Raw genomic sequence first — 19185 nt, forward strand, 5'->3', positions numbered from 1 at the left:
GGCACAAGTCCGTAACCAGACTGTCGACCTGACTGCAGATAGAGTGCATCCTTTCTATTCACCACTGGACATGGAGATGGAGGAGTGGCAGGCCCCTCACCCCGGACACCTTACACCCCTGAAAAAGTTCTTCCATACTGATTTTGACAGCAGACTGAGTGATTTGGAGCATCCTAGAGGAAGCACACGAAGGAAAAATCCCCACCCTACCCAGACTGTTTGTGGGACATCAAGGGCCAGAGTCTAGTGCTCCACCCACTAAACTAAGGCAGCCACTAATATATGAAGTAGTCATATTTAATTTACCTGTGATAAACTTAATGTCAACAAAATGCACATGGAACATGCATACTGTTTTGACTGCAAGTTATGTGATTTTCATTTACCATTATAACTCATTTATCTCTTTTTTTATAAAGCATGTAATTTCAAAATCTGATGCATCATTTGTAATAATGCCCTATTCCAACAAAAAAAAGCAGTATTCCCTCATATCTACGCCTACTTCCTATGGCATAATATACCTGTCACCTACATATCAACCGAGCGAGGTGGCGCAGTGGTTAGCACACTGGACTCGCATTCGGGAGGACGATGGTTCAATCCTGTGTCCGGCCATCCTGATTTAGGTTTTCCGTGATTTCCCTAAATCGCTCCAGGCAAATGCCGGGATGGTTCCTTTGAAAGGGCACGGCTGGCTTCCTTCCCCGTCCTTCCCTAATCCGATGAGACCAATGACCTCGCAGTTTGGTCTCTTCCCCCATACAACCCCCCCCCCCCCTACATATCTGATTAATTTGTCAAAAAGAATTTATTAGCTGAGACGTTTCTATGTGGCAGGTGAACTCTACTTTTGAGTCTTCAGTGCACTGCTGTTAATGATATAAAAGTTAAATTCAGCATCTGAATATTGAGGATTCCCTTGTAGCTGCATTAGGACATACAAATTCACTCATGATTGTATCCTTTGTTTGTTTCTGTGTTTATTATCTAATGACATAGCTTTATAATATAACACACACACACTTTTGCATTGCACACTGCTTCATTTTTTTAATAATTTTCTATTTTTTTCTAAACATTCAATTAATTTCAGTATTCAGTACGTACTATAATCTATGAGCTAATAGCATTACAAAGTTGTAAATCACTGCAGGTCAAATAAATAAAAAAATCATCGTAATCTGATATGGCTTGGTGGCTTAGTGGGTAAAAAAAGGTCAATTGTTGCTTTGTTTACCTCTGTTAATGATTTGTTAATCTGAAAAATACAAAGTTGCAACACGGTTCCAAGACCACATTAAAGTGTAGGTTCCCCTGTAACTGGCTGAATCAGTTATTTAAAAGGGCATGGGCAGGCAAACATATACCTCTTTCAATGTGACCATGCCTAGTAAAGAACTGTGGTATTCAATCCAATCTTCAGGTTAATGACAGAAGTATGATCATGGTCTATTGAGATAGCAGTTTGTGTTCCATGATATTTCTGCTCACATCAATGCAGAACAGGATCTCACCAAGCCCTGCAGCAGTAGCATCTGAGGTGACAGACAGATTGTCCGTTAGATCGTGCAATGTCATGCACCTTAAGTAAGGTAATGGGCTCATTTGCTACATGACAAGTATCCACACAGACTATGTGATGATGTCCGGAGCACCACAGCCTGTCAGTACAGCAACCACTCTTGCAGCTCCCCACGATGTGGCAGCAGAGAGAGGTATTACTGTAGTGATGTGCCCAAACACAACACTGAACACAAGAATGGCACCATGTCATCTTTTCAGGCAAGTCCTAGATATGCATGCATACTGTCCTGACCTACATCCATGCAGAGGATGTTCAACTGTTGCCCTGGCTAACATGTTCTCTAGATCTCTCATCCATTGAAAACATCTGATCATGGGTAGCTGGCTGCCATCAATCAGTGCTACTACAATTGATGAACTTTGGCAAAGAGTCGAAGCAGCATGGAATGATATCCCCATTTCAATTGTCTAGGCTCAGTTTGACTTGATTCCTAGGCAGGTTACAGCTACTGGCGATGACAGAGGTGGCAGAACTGTGTATTAAATTTTGCAGCATGTACGCCACAAAATCATTTAAAAATTTAAACAAGTATTCTTCCAAGTATATGGTACGATAAGTAAAAATTTGTTATTTGCTTTCCTTCCTAGTGTTGCACTATTAACGGCCAGTGGTGTATTTACAGCAACTGTTTTCTTGGCACTCCCCTAACTGGAGACAGTGGTCACATGTGTATGAGTCATGCTTTTGTGTGTGTGTGTGTGTGTGTGTGTGTGTGTGTGTGTGTGTGTATTTTCTACTTTGGACGAAGGATTTTTGGCCAAAAGCTTAAATGTACAGCAGTCTTTTCATCGTGCCTATCTATAACTCAACATCTCCTCTATATGGTGAGAAGCAATCTATTCTTTTCATGAAATTGTTCTTTCAGGAGTAGTGCATTTTGACAGTTCCAAGTGAATACAATGGACAAATTATAGTTCTATGAAGAAAAATATTTAGCATTTTGTAGCAAGCAGATATAGTAATTGCTAGGTTAAAGTTCTGAGTCAAACTTCAATTTTTATCCATGACCAACGTGATTCCATGATGATGTTACAAACCTTCAGGGATAATGAAGAAGGGTAAATGTATCAATGTGAGGTAAGGGACCCTGTTCTGGAAATGACCAACTCAAAAGTTATAAGCAAAAATCATTATGATACCTCCGACAGAGGAATATGTGTACTGGTACTGTTGTTGTTATGATCGTAAAGCACACATTTAGTGTATGGGAAAAAGTAAGAAAAAATGTCAAGCAAACATGGGCTCTAAAATGCTTGCCTTAAGAACTATAAACATTAGCTCATCTATGAATTTGAGAAAAACATCTCTTCTACTGCAAGCTCTTTGGTTCCTGTATTTTTGGTGGTGGTGGTATGAAACAAAACAAGAAAAGAATGTCCACTAAACATGGACTCTAAGATGCATACTTTGAAGAGCTATTGGCATTTATTCAGTAGAATAGATGTGTTTCAAAGCTGCGAAGATGAACATGTGCTCATATCTCTTAAGGTATGCATTTGAGAACCCATATTTAGTGGACATTATTTTCTTGTTTTGGCCTATACTACACCCTCCAAAAGTATTGAAAGCAAAAGGCTTGCACTAGAAGAGATGTGTTTCACAGTACTGAAAGTCAACAATTGCTCATAGCTCTTCAGGTATGCATTTTAGAGCCCATGTTTATTAGATGTTTTTTCACTGTTTCGGTCCATATTATTACCTCCAAAGTTGTACACCCTACAATCTTAACAACAATAGTACCAGTACATGTATTCCACTGTCGGAGGTATCAGAGCGATTTTCATTTATAACTTTCGACTCCATCAATTCTGGAGCAGTATCCCTTACATCAGGTTGATACATTTACCCTCCTCCATCATTCCTGAAATTCTTCAACATCATAACAGAATCACCATTTTGTCTTATGCACTTCTTATGTAAACATATGTATAATGATGAACCCATGAACAAAAGAGCTACTTATGAATGACTAAATAAATAGAACATTAATACCATTAACATTTCCTCACTTAACCCATGGTCAGCTTTACTTATTGTGTCATAAAGAACCTGATAATAAGTACAATAAAATACAGAGCAGAAGAACAGGAGTTTACCTGTCTCCAGGAACTGTTAACGCGTCAACCCAGTTTCGCCCTTCCTTGTCACGCATTTGAACAATATATTTTTCTATTGGAGCTCCACCATCACTCTTTGGTTTGGACCATTCCAAATCAACAAAGTCCTTATCCCAATTTCTTGGTTCAGGTCGTCCAGGCTTGCTTGGTTCATCTGAAGGTAATAGTAAAATAATGTTTTAACACAGTTTAATTTACTCAATTATCACATATGTATTTGACAAACAAAGGTATTATTTCAGTACTTCAAGAAAAAAATACACTATTCCAAGAGAAAGGATATTTTCCATCAAGTACTTGATTTGATCTCCATCTATGAATTCAGTAAAACATATATGATGAAGCAATTTTTTCTCTCTGTTTGTCAAGGATTCAACATCTCAGCGGGATCAAAGTGAGCAGAACGGAACACAGCTTCAGTCTTCAACAGAATGTAAAAGTGCCAGTTATGTTCTTTTTGAAGGAGGAATACTGTAATTTCATTGTAATGATTTATAAGAAAGCACTGAAACTTTAATTACTATGCCCACTTGAATTTCAGCTCTACTCTTTCTAACTGTCTGTGTAGTCCATTCATTCCAGTATCTTGTTATGTACAACTGACATTAGTACAACTTGGTTTTACATGAGGTGGTACATTTTATTACTGAACTGACTGCATATGTTAAAATATTCTCCCTTAAAAACAAATCAATATGCAAATAAAAAATTAAGTAATGAAGTTTTCTGTACATGTATACTGTTGCACATATGGTACTGGGTATATCTATGTACAAAATATAAAAAAGGTTTTGTTACTTTCCAAAGAGAAAAAATAGTAGAAGGTAAAATTTGAAAAGGCATATATTTACTTATGTGTTAAAATATTTTATACATAAAATGTATGACAAATGTTTTATAAAATTTTAGGGTACAGTAATATTAGACAACTACTCTAGTTTGTTACCCATATAACAAGCACACTGTGAAAACAATTCTTTAATAAAAAATATGTGACAACTTCTCTGAATGCATTTACTTGATCGGTGCTCTTAATAATTTCTGGCAGCTAATTGTAGAATGCTTCACCTGACTGATAAGCACTCTTTTGACACAGTGTTGTGCTGAAAAAGTTTGCATGAATATTTTTCTTTAACCTAGTATGTTGCTCATTAAAAGCAGTGTTTGGGAAAAAGACATTCTCCACCTTAATCACATTAAAAAAAAAAAAAAAAAAAAAAAAAAAAAAAAAAAAAACACGTTTGCACCAACTTTTATTGTTTGCTTTTTATTATTCTGGTTATTCCATTTTGCCTCCTGAATGTTGATAAGGCATGAGGAGCTTTACCAGCATGTGCATCTGAGAAAAATACAGTTTACAGTTTTTACTGTTTAATGAGCTGCATTTCTTGATAGTACTCTGATTATATACATTAACTTACAGAGTTGTGAGTTTAAAGATGATATATGAGAGTTCCATTTTAGATTTTCTTCCATGCAAAAGCCTTTGTCACAATGATATTTTGAAGTTAATGGTTGTTCACGTGAATTACTGGCTTTCCTGCATTTTTATTGTGCTGGGTCTGAAAGTGTAAAGTAACACTTTCTGGTGGGGGTTAAGATGGGCCTGTTTGTAAAGAGCCACTGGGTAACTTCACCTGTGATGCATAAGTGGTACAATATTCTCTACTTGCTTCAATAAGCAGGCTGCAAAGAGTATTACTTCCGCATTCTTTACATGTGAGGTCAGGTCATTTATGTGCATTAGGAAAGAAAATGTTGCTAAGATAGGTCCCTGCACTACACCATGTGAAAGTAAGGATAACTCTGGAAAGTCATTCTGTGTAGTGCTATCATGCTTGTGTTTGACCTCTGTTATATGACATTGATTACTTAAGAAAGATTTCAGCCACTCATTTGGCACACCTCACACACAATAATGGTCAAGTCTGTTAAAGAGAACTGAATGATCTATAACAACAAAAGCCTGTGTCAAATCTAAGAAAATATATGAGATTTTGGAGTGTTTGTCAAATGCATTTAAGATGTGATTGAGAAGATTAAAAGTACCAGTTTCAGTGGAATGCTGTGCTCTGAAGCCATGTTGATATACTACTTTTACGGAAAATTTAGTTAGCCAAGCTGAAAAGAGTTGTTCAATAATTTTTGAAAAGCCAGATAATAGTGCCACAGGTCTATACGTTGAAATTTCCTTGACATCTCCCTTCTTATATAGAGGTATCACTTTAGAAGTTTTAGATCTGGGAGAATGATCTCTGACAATGAAGAATTGCATACGTTTAATAGGGGTGTGAGTACACAGTTTGTTGCTATTTTTATCATGTGATCAGGAATCTCATCATCACCTGCCAAATGACCATTTTTTAAAATGAGTTTATGACTTCTAGTAGCTCAACTTCACAAGCAAGACAGATGATATGTTTTTTTCTTTTCTTTTGTTATTTATACTCAACACATTCCCCATAAAATAAAATATGCTGACTAATTAAAAGCTGAAATCAATGACAATGAACATAGCACAGTCAATAGAGTGAATGATGCATACTAACCAAATGGATTTTTGGCGATGATTGGTTTCTCAGTCTCCAGTTCTTCTGATTCACCTTCCTTGTTCACAGCCTTCACTCGGAATTTGTAAGGCTTTCCTTCCTGCAATCCAGTAATATTAGCCTCAGGTTCCGTTGAGCGCCCACAAGGGATCCATTGCCCAGTCAATGGATCCAGCTTCTCTATTTCATAATACTCTATAGGACTTCCGCCATCATCATCTGGTTTCTGCCATTTCAACTTGCAACCATTCTTTGTGACATCGGATACATCTAATGGACCCTTTGGTTTCGTTGGTTTTCCTGAAAATATTTGTTTTGGATCATAAATTTCAAGAAGAAAAATCAGGTACAAGTAAACACAGTTCTTGTCTAAATGTAGTGCAATAAACCCAAACTAAAGATTTTCCTTTTTTGTTAGTATAACCTTTTATGCCTTTTGCTATACAAGATTTAGTATTAACTAGTTGACAATAAACAGTGTTTAAAGGGAAAAAATACATGTCACTTAGCATATGAGTATGCAAGGATTAACTTGTAAGTTATTAAGAAACAAATCAGAAAATAAATATCAGATGTGACAAGCAAGGACTTCTACAAAACTTTCCATTGAAGTGGGTTTCACTAATTCTGGTTATGGGATTTTCTCATGTTATTGGATAAAAGAAATACTAAAGTGTCTGTAATTCAATCTTCTAAGCAAGATTCAGAAACCCTCCTTTAGTTGTTAGCACTCCACCATCAACTGCTATACATTGCTTCCTACTCATATTTTCTCTCCCAATCATCTTCCTTTGAATCCTTTCTAAATTTCTTTGAGCATATTATTATTTTTCTGTTTCAATATGAGTGGAATTATGATGTACAATTTATTGATACGAGCAAAAGTTTTACATACACCAACTTTACTTCATCTTGGAGGTGTTTTAACGTAATTCACAAGCAAACTTGCTGGATATTAGATGAAACTACAAGTGATAAAGATAAAAACATAAGTTTACAAAAGAGCATTAACATCATTTTGTAATGGTCTTTTATTGGAACCAGTAAACATAGCATAACAAAAATCCTCTCAATAAACAGAAGAAACTGTCTTCTTAACATTGCTTCTCTTGAGCTAAACAACAAAAATTACCACCCACCTTTGATAAACACATAAGGACCACAATGAGAAGAGAAGGTGACCAAGGGCACACAAAACAGTAAATATGTGGCAGATATATATGGGCCCCCAAAGAAGATTTTTAGTTATTATGTTGCACAGCATATGATACTCATACCATGTACAGTCTACAACACATTAAACAGTTGTTTGAAGAGCAAACACATTTAAAATTATATGATTAATATGGCATCGCATATCACATTAAATTTTTAACCATTAAGCATTTAATCTTTAATATCTATATACATTGCAATTTAGTAAATGAATTTTTGTGTAAAAGTGAACAACTATTTAGGAAAATTCTTATTTTCAGTACGAATAAAAAGGGAATCTGAAACATAAGACTGTGAAGCAAATTTGAGGTCATCTTGCCACATCAGCTACGGCAACTCTTGAATAACCCAAGGTAGGCTTATTTCTAAATCAATGGTTCCATATACATTACTTTGTTTCACTGAGCACATATCACACTTAAAGATAGATCAGTTACATTAAACTCAGTTTTTTTCACTTATTCTCCACTTTTATTTGCTCTCTGTTTACCAGGTAGCCAACATGTACTTTCAAAATTCAAGAGCTGATTTTTTGGAAATGGTGTTTATACTGCCTAAGATATTCACTATTTAGTTTCTTGTAAAATAACAGGTTATCAAAGCAAGCTGAAATATGCTAGGCATTTGGGTAACTGAATGGCAAGGGTCATGATGTGTTACATGTATTACAGTATATGCATCAGTCAACTGGTATGTGCCCATAGTCATTCCAGAAAATGTATACCAGCAAAAAGTATCTATAAACTTGTGGGAAGACTACCATCTAATATACAATTTGTCAATAAATTGCTACACTATGTGATCAAAAGTATCCGAAAACCTGGGTGAAAATGACTTATAAGTTCGTGGCACCCTCCATCGGTAATTCTGGAATTCAATACGGTGTTGGCCCAGCCTTAACCTTGATGACAGCTTCCACTCTTGCAGGCATATGTTCAATCAGGTGCTAGTTTCTTGGGGAATGGCAGCCCATTCTTCATGGATTGCTGCACTGAGGAGAGGTATCGATGTTAGTCAGTGAGGCCTGTCACGAAGTTGGCATTCCAAAACATCCCAAAGGTGTTCCATAGGATTCAGGTGAGGACTCTGTGCAGGCCAGTCCATTACAGAGATGTTATTGTCATGTAACCACTCCACCAATAGCCGTGCATTATGAACAGGTGCTCAATCACGTTGAAAGATGCAATCGCCATCCCCAAACTGCTCGTCAACAGTGGGAAGCAAGAAGGTGCTTAAAACATCAATGTAAGCCTGTGCTGTGATAGTTCCATGCCAAACAACAAGGGGCACAAGCCACCTCCATGAAAAACACAACCACACCATAACACCACCGCCTCTGAATTTTACTGTTGGCACTACTCACACTGGCAGATGATGTTCACTGGGCATTCGCCATTACTACACCCTGCCATCAGATCGGCACATTGTGTACCATGATTCGTCACTCCACACAATGTTTTTCCACTGTTCTATCTTCCAATGTTTACACTCCTTACACCAAGTGAGCCATCATTTGGCATTTACTGGCATGATGTGTGGCTTATGAGCAGCAACTTGAACGTGAAATCCAAGTTTCCTCGCCTCCTGTCTAACTGTCATAGTACTTGCAGTGGATCCTGATGCAGTGTATAATTCCTGTGTGATGGCCTGGATAGATCTCTGCCTATTACACATTACAGCCCTCTTTAACTGTCAGCAGTCTCTGTCAGTCAACAGATGAGGTCGGCCTGTACCCTTTTGTGCTGTACGTGTCCATTCACATTTACACTTCACTATCACACCGGAAACAGTGGACCTTGGGGTGTTTAGGAGTGTGGATATCTCACGTACAGGAATATGACACAAGTGACACCCAATCACCTGACCACTATTGACGTCCGTGAGTTCCATGGAGCACCCCCTTCTGCTCTCTCACGATGTCTAATGACTACTGAGGTTGCTGATCTGGAGTACCTGGCAGTAAGTGGCAGCACAATGCACATAATATGAAAAACGTATGTTTTTAGGGGTGTCCAGATACTTTTGATCACATAGTGTATAAGTATCCTTGTACGTTATGTATGTCACTTAATGCACACTGCCAAAATTAAATGTGTTTGGAATTGAATATAATTTGTTCACCTATTTACATCTTAGACAGTGGATATAAACTCCACTGAGGTGTAAATTTAATTCAATAATGGCTTACCTAATACTGTAATGTCAATTTCAGCAGAATCTTCACCCACAGAATTTTTAGCTACAATTTTATATTTTCCTGTGTGGGCTCTCATTGCTTTCATTATGAAGAATTTTGTATTGTAGTCAATGTTATCTATTCGAATTTGATCTTCAGTCTTTAGTTCCTGCAAGCCATAGATAAGACAAAATATAAATTTATGTAATAAGTGGAAAAATACAAATAACACTATTGTAATCATCATTCATCTCTACAATAGATTATGCACAAGATTGTGGCACACATATAACTATTGCTGTATGACCAACATGAACTTCAGATCTGATGGTGAGCTAAATTCCATTTTCATTAAATCACACAGGTGGCTCATTAAAGACACTGATATGAAATATTTTCAAGCTAGATTTGAAGTGTAAATTATGCTAAAACAACAACAACATCATACATAATGTTTCCTGTTTCATATCAATCTTTATTCAGTATTTATCATACTGAATAGGCATTTAGGGAACCTGCATGGAAATGTCCATTGCTCCCATTACATGTATTGCAAATAAGTTTTGGGTTATTTAGCAGATCTGAATATAGGTTTTCCAGACAATGTACATCAGTAAATAAAGAACAGAAAAATTGGATGCTGAACCCAAAGTTCAATAGAATGGTTCTACAATAATGTAATCCCCAACACTCAGCAATGTTCCACGTGTATCTACAAACTGCAGTGTGTCACAGATGAGACCATATGGCAAACATGTGTATAAAGTTTGCCAATGGTTCTCTTTTTACCAGATTCTCATCTTACACCATGGCAAGGGAATGCCCCCAAGCAGGGGATCCTCCAAAATGAGAAGATTTGTACTTAACACTCTCATTAGTAAAATGTTAAACAAAAGAAGGTATGAGTTTCATTTCCATAGTCTAAAAAGTCATTAGAAATACAAGATAAAAGTGAAGCAGGTAGGTGTGTAGAGCTGTGTTTCTTAAACGGAAAGTCTTGTTTAAAGTCAACAGCATGGGACTCTGAAATTGCTTCCCAATTAATACAACTGTATATACACTCCTGGAAATTGAAATAAGAACACCGTGAATTCATTGTCCCAGGAAGGGGAAACTTTATTGACACATTCCTGGGGTCAGATACATCACATGATCACACTGACAGAACCACAGGTACATAGACACAGGCAACAGAGCATGCACAATGTCGGCACTAGTACAGTGTATATCCACCTTTCGCAGCAATGCAGGCTGCTATTCTCCCATGGAGACGATCGTAGAGATGCTGGATGTAGTCCTGTGGAACGGCTTGCCATGCCATTTCCACTTGGCGCCTCAGTTGGACCAGCGTTCGTGCTGGACGTGCAGACCGCGTGAGACGACGCTTCATCCAGTCCCAAACATGCTCAATGGGGGACAGATCCGGAGATCTTGCTGGCCAGGGTAGTTGACTTACACCTTCTAGAGCACGTTGGGTGGCACGGGATACATGCGGACGTGCATTGTCCTGTTGGAACAGCAAGTTCCCTTGCCGGTCTAGGAATGGTAGAACGATGGGTTCGATGACGGTTTGGATGTACCGTGCACTATTCAGTGTCCCCTCGACGATCACCAGTGGTGTACGGCCAGTGTAGGAGATTGCTCCCCACACCATGATGCCGGGTGTTGGCCCTGTGTGCCTCGGTCGTATGCAGTCCTGATTGTGGCGCTCACCTGCACGGCGCCAAACACGCATACGACCATCATTGGCACCAAGGCAGAAGCGACTCTCATCGCTGAAGACGACACGTCTCCATTCGTCCCTCCATTCACGCCTGTCGCGACACCACTGGAGGCGGGCTGCACGATGTTGGGGCGTGAGCGGAAGACGGCCTAACGGTGTGCGGGACCGTAGCCCAGCTTCATGGAGACGGTTGCGAATGGTCCTCGCCGATACCCCAGGAGCAACAGTGTCCCTAATTTGCTGGGAAGTGGCGGTGCAGTTCCCTACGGCACTGCGTAGGATCCTACGGTCTTGGCGTGCATCCGTGCGTCGCTGCGGTCCGGTCCCAGGTCGACGGGCACGTGCAACTTCTGCCGACCACTGGCGACAACATCGATGTACTGTGGAGACCTCACGCCCCACGTGTTGAGCAATTCGGCGGTACGTCCACCCGGCCTCCCGCATGCCCACTATACGCCCTCGCTCAAAGTCCGTCAACTGCACATACGGTTCACGTCCACGCTGTCGCAGCATGCTACCAGTGTTAAAGACTGCGATGGAGCTCCGTATGCCACGGCAAACTGGCTGACACTGACGGCGGCGGTGCACAAATGCTGCGCAGCTAGCGCCATTCGACGGCCAACACCGCGGTTCCTGGTGTGTCCGCTGTGCCGTGCGTGTGATCATTGCTTGTACAGCCCTCTCGCAGTGTCCGGAGCAAGTATGGTGGGTCTGACACACCGGTGTCGATGTGTTCTTTTTTCCATTTCCAGGAGTGTATAAGCACAGTGGACAGAAGTTAATCACCCTAGGATACTTCACGTTAATTCTGTGTGATGCTGTCTCTAGCCTAGTTAATGACCTCAATTCAGTGAAGAAGATAGTCCACAAGTTCTTGAGGCTAAAGCCACTCACTGAGGATTAGATCTCACAGAGCCACCAAATTGTGGGGATGTTGATTGCTACATTTCACCCAAAGCTCCATATAGTCCCAGACATCTTCTATGGGATTAACATTCAGTGATTTAGCATGTCGGTCACTGTGCAATAGGGTGTCTCAGTGTTTATCAAACCAGGAACACAAATGCGCAGCCCTGCAGACATGGCAGGTGACAAATTGGAAGAAAGTGTTGCATTCATTATTGTTCTGTAGGGATGACATGGGTTACAACCAGATGGAGCCTGCTATGAAAAGTAAAGGCACCCCAGACCATCACTCCTCGTTGTTGGGCCATATGGTCGAGCAAAAGTTAGGCTGGTACCCCACCACTGTTTGGGGCATCTCCAGACATGTCTTTGCTGGTCATCAGGGCTTAATTTGAAGCGGGACTCATCACTGAAATCTATTCTACTCCAGTCAATAAGATTCTGGGCTGAAGATGTGTCTGGAGATGCTCTAGATGTAAACGTAAACATAAACTCTGTCCACGGGTCCTGGCGGCCCCATCGGTACTGACCGGCCACGTCATCCTCAGACCACAGGTGTCACTGGATGCCGATATGGAGTGGCATGTGGTCAGCACACCACTCTCCCTGCCGTATTTCAGTTTATGAGACCAGAGCTGCTATGCTACTTCTCAATCAAGTAGCTCCTCAGTTTGCCTCACAAGGGCTGAGTGCACCCTGCTTGCCAACAGCACTCGGCAGACCGGATGATCACCCATCCAAGGGCTAGCCCACCCTGACAGCGCTTAACTTAGGTGATCTGACGGGAACTGGTGTTACCACTGCAGCAAGGCCATTGGCGGAGATGCTCTAGACAGTTGTGTGATACCAACCTGACTGTCGGCCACCATATGGCCTGACAGCCAAGAGTAATGGTCTGGGGTGCCATTTATTTTCATAGCAGGACACCTTTTGGTTTTCATCCACACCACCTTTACAGCGCAGTGGTATGTCGAGAACACTCTATGCGCTGTTTTGTTGCCCGTCATGGCAAGCCATCCTGGGCTTACATTTCAGCAAGAAAATGCCCACCCATACATGACTAGAGTTTCTACCGCTTGCCTTCATGCTTGCTAAACCCTACCTTGAACCAGCGAGGTCGTCAGATCTTTCCCAACTTGAGAATGTTTGAAACATTTTGTGCGGGCCCCTCCAACCACCTTGAGATTTTCATGATCTGACATGTTAACTGGAGAGAATTTGTCATGATATCCCTGAGGAGGACATCCAATAACTCTTTATCAATCAATACCAAGCCAAATAACTGCTTGCATAGGGCCAGAGGTGGACCAACACATTAAAGACTGCTCAATTTGTGAAGCTCTTTCTCTTGAATAAATCAATCATTTTTCCTGGGGCTGTAATCATTTGTGTGTACATGTATATCACATCTACCAATTTCCATCACATTCAGATTTTTTTTTCTTAAGTGTAAATGATGTACAAATCTGAATTATTTTTTATTATCCTAACTTGGTAATTTTAAACTGGTGCAAATGAGTATAGAAACAGTGCTACTGAGTCTCAAGCTAAAGCAATAACAGAAAAATTTGTGTGAAGATATTACATTCATATACCAGAACCAATCAATTATCAACATACAAGAACTAGTTATTGATGCCGTAAGTTCATTACTAACCTTATCTTTGAAGTACCAAGTGACTTCTGGTGGTGGCTCACCAATAATATTTATATCAAGACTCACAGTCAACCCAACTTTCAAAATGATATTCTGTAAATTGGTGCGATCAATACGTGGTTTCACTGAAAAATAACAATTTTTAATTTTTATTTTGTTATTTAATAATAATTATTTGAAATGTTTAATATATAAAAAGGATTTTGTAAAGATATCATTCATGTAAGACATCTGTTACACAGTGTCACTGGCTACATATTGCAAATAGAAAAAGCTTCCACAAAAAGGAATGTACTTATTTCTGTAATTAAGATGTCTGACAAAGATCACTGTTTCAAGAGAGATCACCAATGACTGGCCATGATTTAAGTGGGGTTTAAGGGAGATTAGTTACAATAAATTTCGACTGCACAACTACATTACAATTTCTTGGAACTAGTGACAATGGACATATAAAAATATAGAAAAACTGGCATACTTTGCTTGTTTAAACACTAACTTCTATATAATCTGCTTTTGTGAGTCCTTATTATTTCTGTGCGTTATTTAAACCCTAGCTGCTGATCGGTAAGAGAGCAGCACATCTGTGGGTTGCCAGTACTGACTGAGGAACAAGTAAACATTCCTGCTCTCACAACTCCTCTAGATCCATAGTCTACTTCAATCTTTCTCTGCTTCTCCAATTCCCTTGCCAATTTGTCTTTTTTCCATACAAGCAGGAACAGAGAAAGACTATATGTCAACAATAGTATTGATTACTAGACAAAAATGTTGCAAGATTTGCTGGTCAGGGAATTTGAAATATAAATATTATTTTGTGGGATTAATATTAATAACAGTGATTGCAGATGAAGTATTCAGAAGAAACAGATGGTCAAGTACTATAATATGGGAGATCCTGGAAAATACAGTAGTGTTGTTCACCCTATCTACAGATATGTATACATTGTGGAAGGCACCTACATCCATTGTTACAGAAGATAGAAATATATGTCATACATTTACTAAATATCATATTTTCTAGGTGTTTAGTTACTGTTTTTAATTACTGTAAGGAGCTTTTATTATAATACATATACTTACAGAATCTTGCTTTGGCAGTGTGTGGATTTGTTTCCTCACTGGGATCTCCTGGGCCTGCTTTATTAACTGCCCTTACTCTAAATTGATACTGGTTACCTTCCTCTAATTTTGGAACTGTCCCCTCACAAACATTTCCAGGTATCTCAGCACACTTCACAAAAGCACCTCCATACTTGTCCATCATTTCAATTACGTAACCTGTGAAAAAAAGTTCATAATAACTTATAACTTACACTTTTAACGGTTATATCATACAGCTATCATTCCAACAAAGAGACCTGAGTAAGTTGATCGTAAAACATGGAAAGAAAATGTGGCTGAAAATTCAGAATGAAAATCAGTAAAGTATAAAATAAAATTACATAAAAAGGCACATTTCTGTACAAAACATATGAATTGTTTCACTATTATTCAGTATTGTTTGTTTTCACAGTTTCCAAAATGTATGAATATAAGACATTAACATTATTGTTCAATGATGTTCCTTAAATCCAAAACTTCAAAGGAGATCAAAAGTACTATGTCAAAATTTGCTATAGCTTCCCAGAATTAAATATGTGTAATGGATATATTGTAACACTAGAAAAGCACTGTGAGTAATTATGTACTTACAGATGTGACATTGCAGCTCAAAAGTACACTAATACCCACAGATTGATTAATTTTCAATTAGTAATATGCCCAGAGGTGTTTTGTTTGAGAGAGTCCCAAAATTTATAAATTTGTACATGAATGTCATCAATTAGGAAAATAAAGGTGTTGCTAGGTATCTGGTGACACCATACACAACAATTTCTTCAAGAATAAAAGTGAATTTATCAGCAGCAAACTTTTCTCCACATGACATAATTACACAGCTCATTTTGGACACATCCTCAGTTTTTTTTTGTCCAACTAAACACAAAAAGAGCAAGGATAAAATCTGGCTGCACAAGTTGTAGTTTGCATATCTTTGGAGCACCATAAGTGCAGGAAAGTGCAACTCAGCTCGAGCGCAAAAGTGCAACACTGCCACAGCAAGGCAAGGCAGCTCACTAGAGCACAAGCGACATCAAGCACTGCTAGGCTTTCCCTGAGTAGTGGTGGACATTAAGACGAATAAGAGATTACAGTAACCAGCACATGAGAACACAACTGCCTCAAAGTGCACTATCAGGCAAGGACATGACCTGAAGCATAAGTGATGCATGGTGATGAGGGATATCATTTTTAAGGTCCAAAAGACAAAAAAGTCCATGTTGCATGAACAATGGATTGAAAAGTTACAGGCACAAAGGTATGTTAATTAATTTACACAAGAAAAATTAATGTAACATTTAAATTATACATATGATTATAATAAACAAAATGACTGTTCATAATTTTGAATTAGGACTGGAAAATATTGTTAATTTATTGGTTAATTAATTATACTCATAAAATTAACTTCCAATACTCATATATTCCTTTGCTGTTCCACATGGTATAAACATTTGGCAAAGCACAGATGTGAAAATCAGGACAAGCAGTAGCAGCTGTAGTACACATTCAGACAAAATTTCACAATATCTTCAAGAAATATATGTCTGGGAAGATAAAAATCTTGCAATTTGTGCAATGACTGTCCTGTTCACTGAATTTGTGGCCATTCATAGCACCCATGCGAAGAGGACTGATAACATGGTGAATGCTGTAGTAAATATGGTGTTTCTTCTGGACCTTATAGTAAAAATAACTGCCACATAGAATGACGCTATAAGAGTGAATCCAAGTATACTAATTTATATTTTTTTTCTTCTTGATTGCCTCATGTTTATACTTACATGAATAAAAAAGGACTAAATTAATCTGCACCAAACAGCATAACCAAAAATGTAAATATTTATTAAATTAATTGATGTACTGAAAAGTTGGGTTATGTAGTAGAGCTGTACTAATCAGCTTTTAATCACTGAGACAGTGGGGTCTGGTTTGACATTGTTGGGTGGGAGACACTGACAGGTTATTCAGTCACCTTAATGGAAAGCGTTTCTTTCTCCGTGCACAATGGCCTCTCTGCATGTCACATGTGAGCGTTGTGTCTGAAGTGTATCTGTTGCATGTAGAAGACTGTAATGGGTGTCTGTACAGTTTGGTGCCAAGTATGCTTTGTATAATGATTAAGGAAAGAAGAGGGTGAAACCACATGCTCAAGCTGCAGGTAGTTACAATAGGCTGTTCGAGTAATTCACAACGGGACAACCATTATCTGCACACTGGGAAATTACAAAGGATATTCCACAGGTTTCACTCCTGCCTCTACAACTGCTACTGAACTGTATCAACATTCTACCACTCTATTTGAACCAAGAGGCAGAATCAACCCTTTTTACATATGATATGAAGGGTGTTTTCAAGTTCAGTACAGAAAAATTTGCAAAGAAAATAATAAATGAACTGAAAAATTGGAACTTGTTTCGCACAAATGGTCAACTCTAAACTATGCAAATTACAGTTCCAATTATTGCACTGTAGTAATATTAATCCTCATAGTAAATTCATTCAATTATGACATTTTTCTCCAAAACTGATTAAGAAATACACAAAAAGAATACTAAAAGGAAGAATGATCTGCACTATCTTCTAGTGACTTTAACTTTGGCTCAGAAATAAGGGAAATACAAAATTATAATGTTTTTGACACTTAGCCTAGCGAAATGTGATAACAGTGTTTTAAAATGCAGTAAGGATGTTCTTCTTAAGCATTCCTTCCATATCATGTAGGAATTCTTAAATACTATTAATTGCACAAAAGTGTGTAATCAGAATAATAGCTGGAGTCCATCCAAAATCACCTTGCACACATTTAAGGAACTCAGGATATTCACAGTACCTTCACAATACATACATTCACCTATGAAATTTGTTATTAATAACCCATTCCAGTTCAGAAATAATAGCAAAGAACATAGCTACAACATGAGAAGAAATGATGATCTTCATTATTCTGGGTTAAATCTGATTTTGGCACAGAAAGGGGTGAATTATGCTGCCACAAAAATCTTTAGTCATTTGCTAAATAGTATTAAAAGTCTGACAGATATCCAACAAACATCTAAAAACAAATTAAAAGAATTTGTGAATGACAACTCATTCTACTCAATAGATGAATTTTTAGATATGAGGTAGTGATTGTAAGAAAATTATATCGTGTTTAACTGACACATCCATATCATTACGAAATGACGTATTCATGATCTATGGAATAAATACTAATTTAATGTATGAACAAATGTTCATGCGTCTTTTGTTGTGTACTAATAATACCTGCAGATGTACTGCCAGTATATGCTTAGATGAATTGGGAGCACTGAATCTTCAAAAGCCGAAGTATCTGAGTATTGGTGACACATGGAATTAATTTATTATTTGTTTTTATGGTAGACAACAATTACTTATGAGGTTCCTGTTATTTGGGTGATAATTTATGTTGGATTACACATGATTTCCAGAAAATTTTACCATTCAATAAAGACCAGTTTTAAATACGCCTGGAAAAAATTCAGTACATGGGAGTCTTACTAGTTGGTATGAAATTGTGTAACAAAGAGTTCTTTAAATGTATAAATGTGTCTCATACATGCAGATATCATGAAATATTTGCACATAGAAATTTTTATTTCTGTTCTCAATACATAATGCATTTCTATTATGATATAAATGATCATTTGATGGTGAGTGAAATAAATTAACAAATAAATTTGTGGAATAAACAAAATGTTCATACCAGTGATTGGAGCACCGCCATCTCGAATTGGACGCTCCCATTTGAGTTTCACCATGTTTTCATTCCAGTCTACAATCTCCGGTAAGCCAGGTGCAGATGGAGGATCTATAAATTTAAGTTAATTCACTGTTAAATATCATATAAACCATAATTATTTTGCACTACAGGATTGTTTAAATAAAGAAGGTATCCTTTACGAATCGAAAAATAGTACACAATATTGAAAATTCATTTTGTTTTAATATATTCATAATTTAGCATATTGCCATCACTAATGGCGTATCTCAACAGGAATTTTCTAAATAATACTGATTTTGGCATTTGTTATTTATTTCCTTTCAGATACACTATTATAATTTCAGCTTTGTAGCCACTGTCAAGTGATTCATTATTGACCTTTCAAAATTAGTTAAATTTCATATTTTA

At 38.0% G+C, this 19185-nt stretch overlaps 1 protein-coding gene across 29 annotated transcripts in view; it reads right to left on the reverse strand.

Moving 5' to 3' along the window:
• The window catches only part of LOC126248677 (twitchin), a 523948-nt gene that overhangs the window by 199772 nt on the left and 304991 nt on the right, over positions 1-19185 (reverse strand). For all 29 annotated transcript variants that reach the window (XM_049949938.1, XM_049949935.1, XM_049949939.1 and 26 more), the window contains 6 exons: positions 18760-18864; positions 15015-15212; positions 13932-14056; positions 9658-9814; positions 6255-6554; positions 3685-3859 (listed from right to left, as the gene is read on the reverse strand). In XM_049949938.1, coding sequence (XP_049805895.1) covers positions 3685-3859; positions 6255-6554; positions 9658-9814; positions 13932-14056; positions 15015-15212; positions 18760-18864 — 1060 coding nt within the window. The remainder of the gene's footprint in view (positions 1-3684; positions 3860-6254; positions 6555-9657; positions 9815-13931; positions 14057-15014; positions 15213-18759; positions 18865-19185) is intronic.

This window comes from Schistocerca nitens, chromosome 3 (assembly GCF_023898315.1).
Source record: "Schistocerca nitens isolate TAMUIC-IGC-003100 chromosome 3, iqSchNite1.1, whole genome shotgun sequence".
In the NCBI taxonomy this organism is placed as follows: Eukaryota; Metazoa; Arthropoda; class Insecta; order Orthoptera; family Acrididae; genus Schistocerca; species Schistocerca nitens.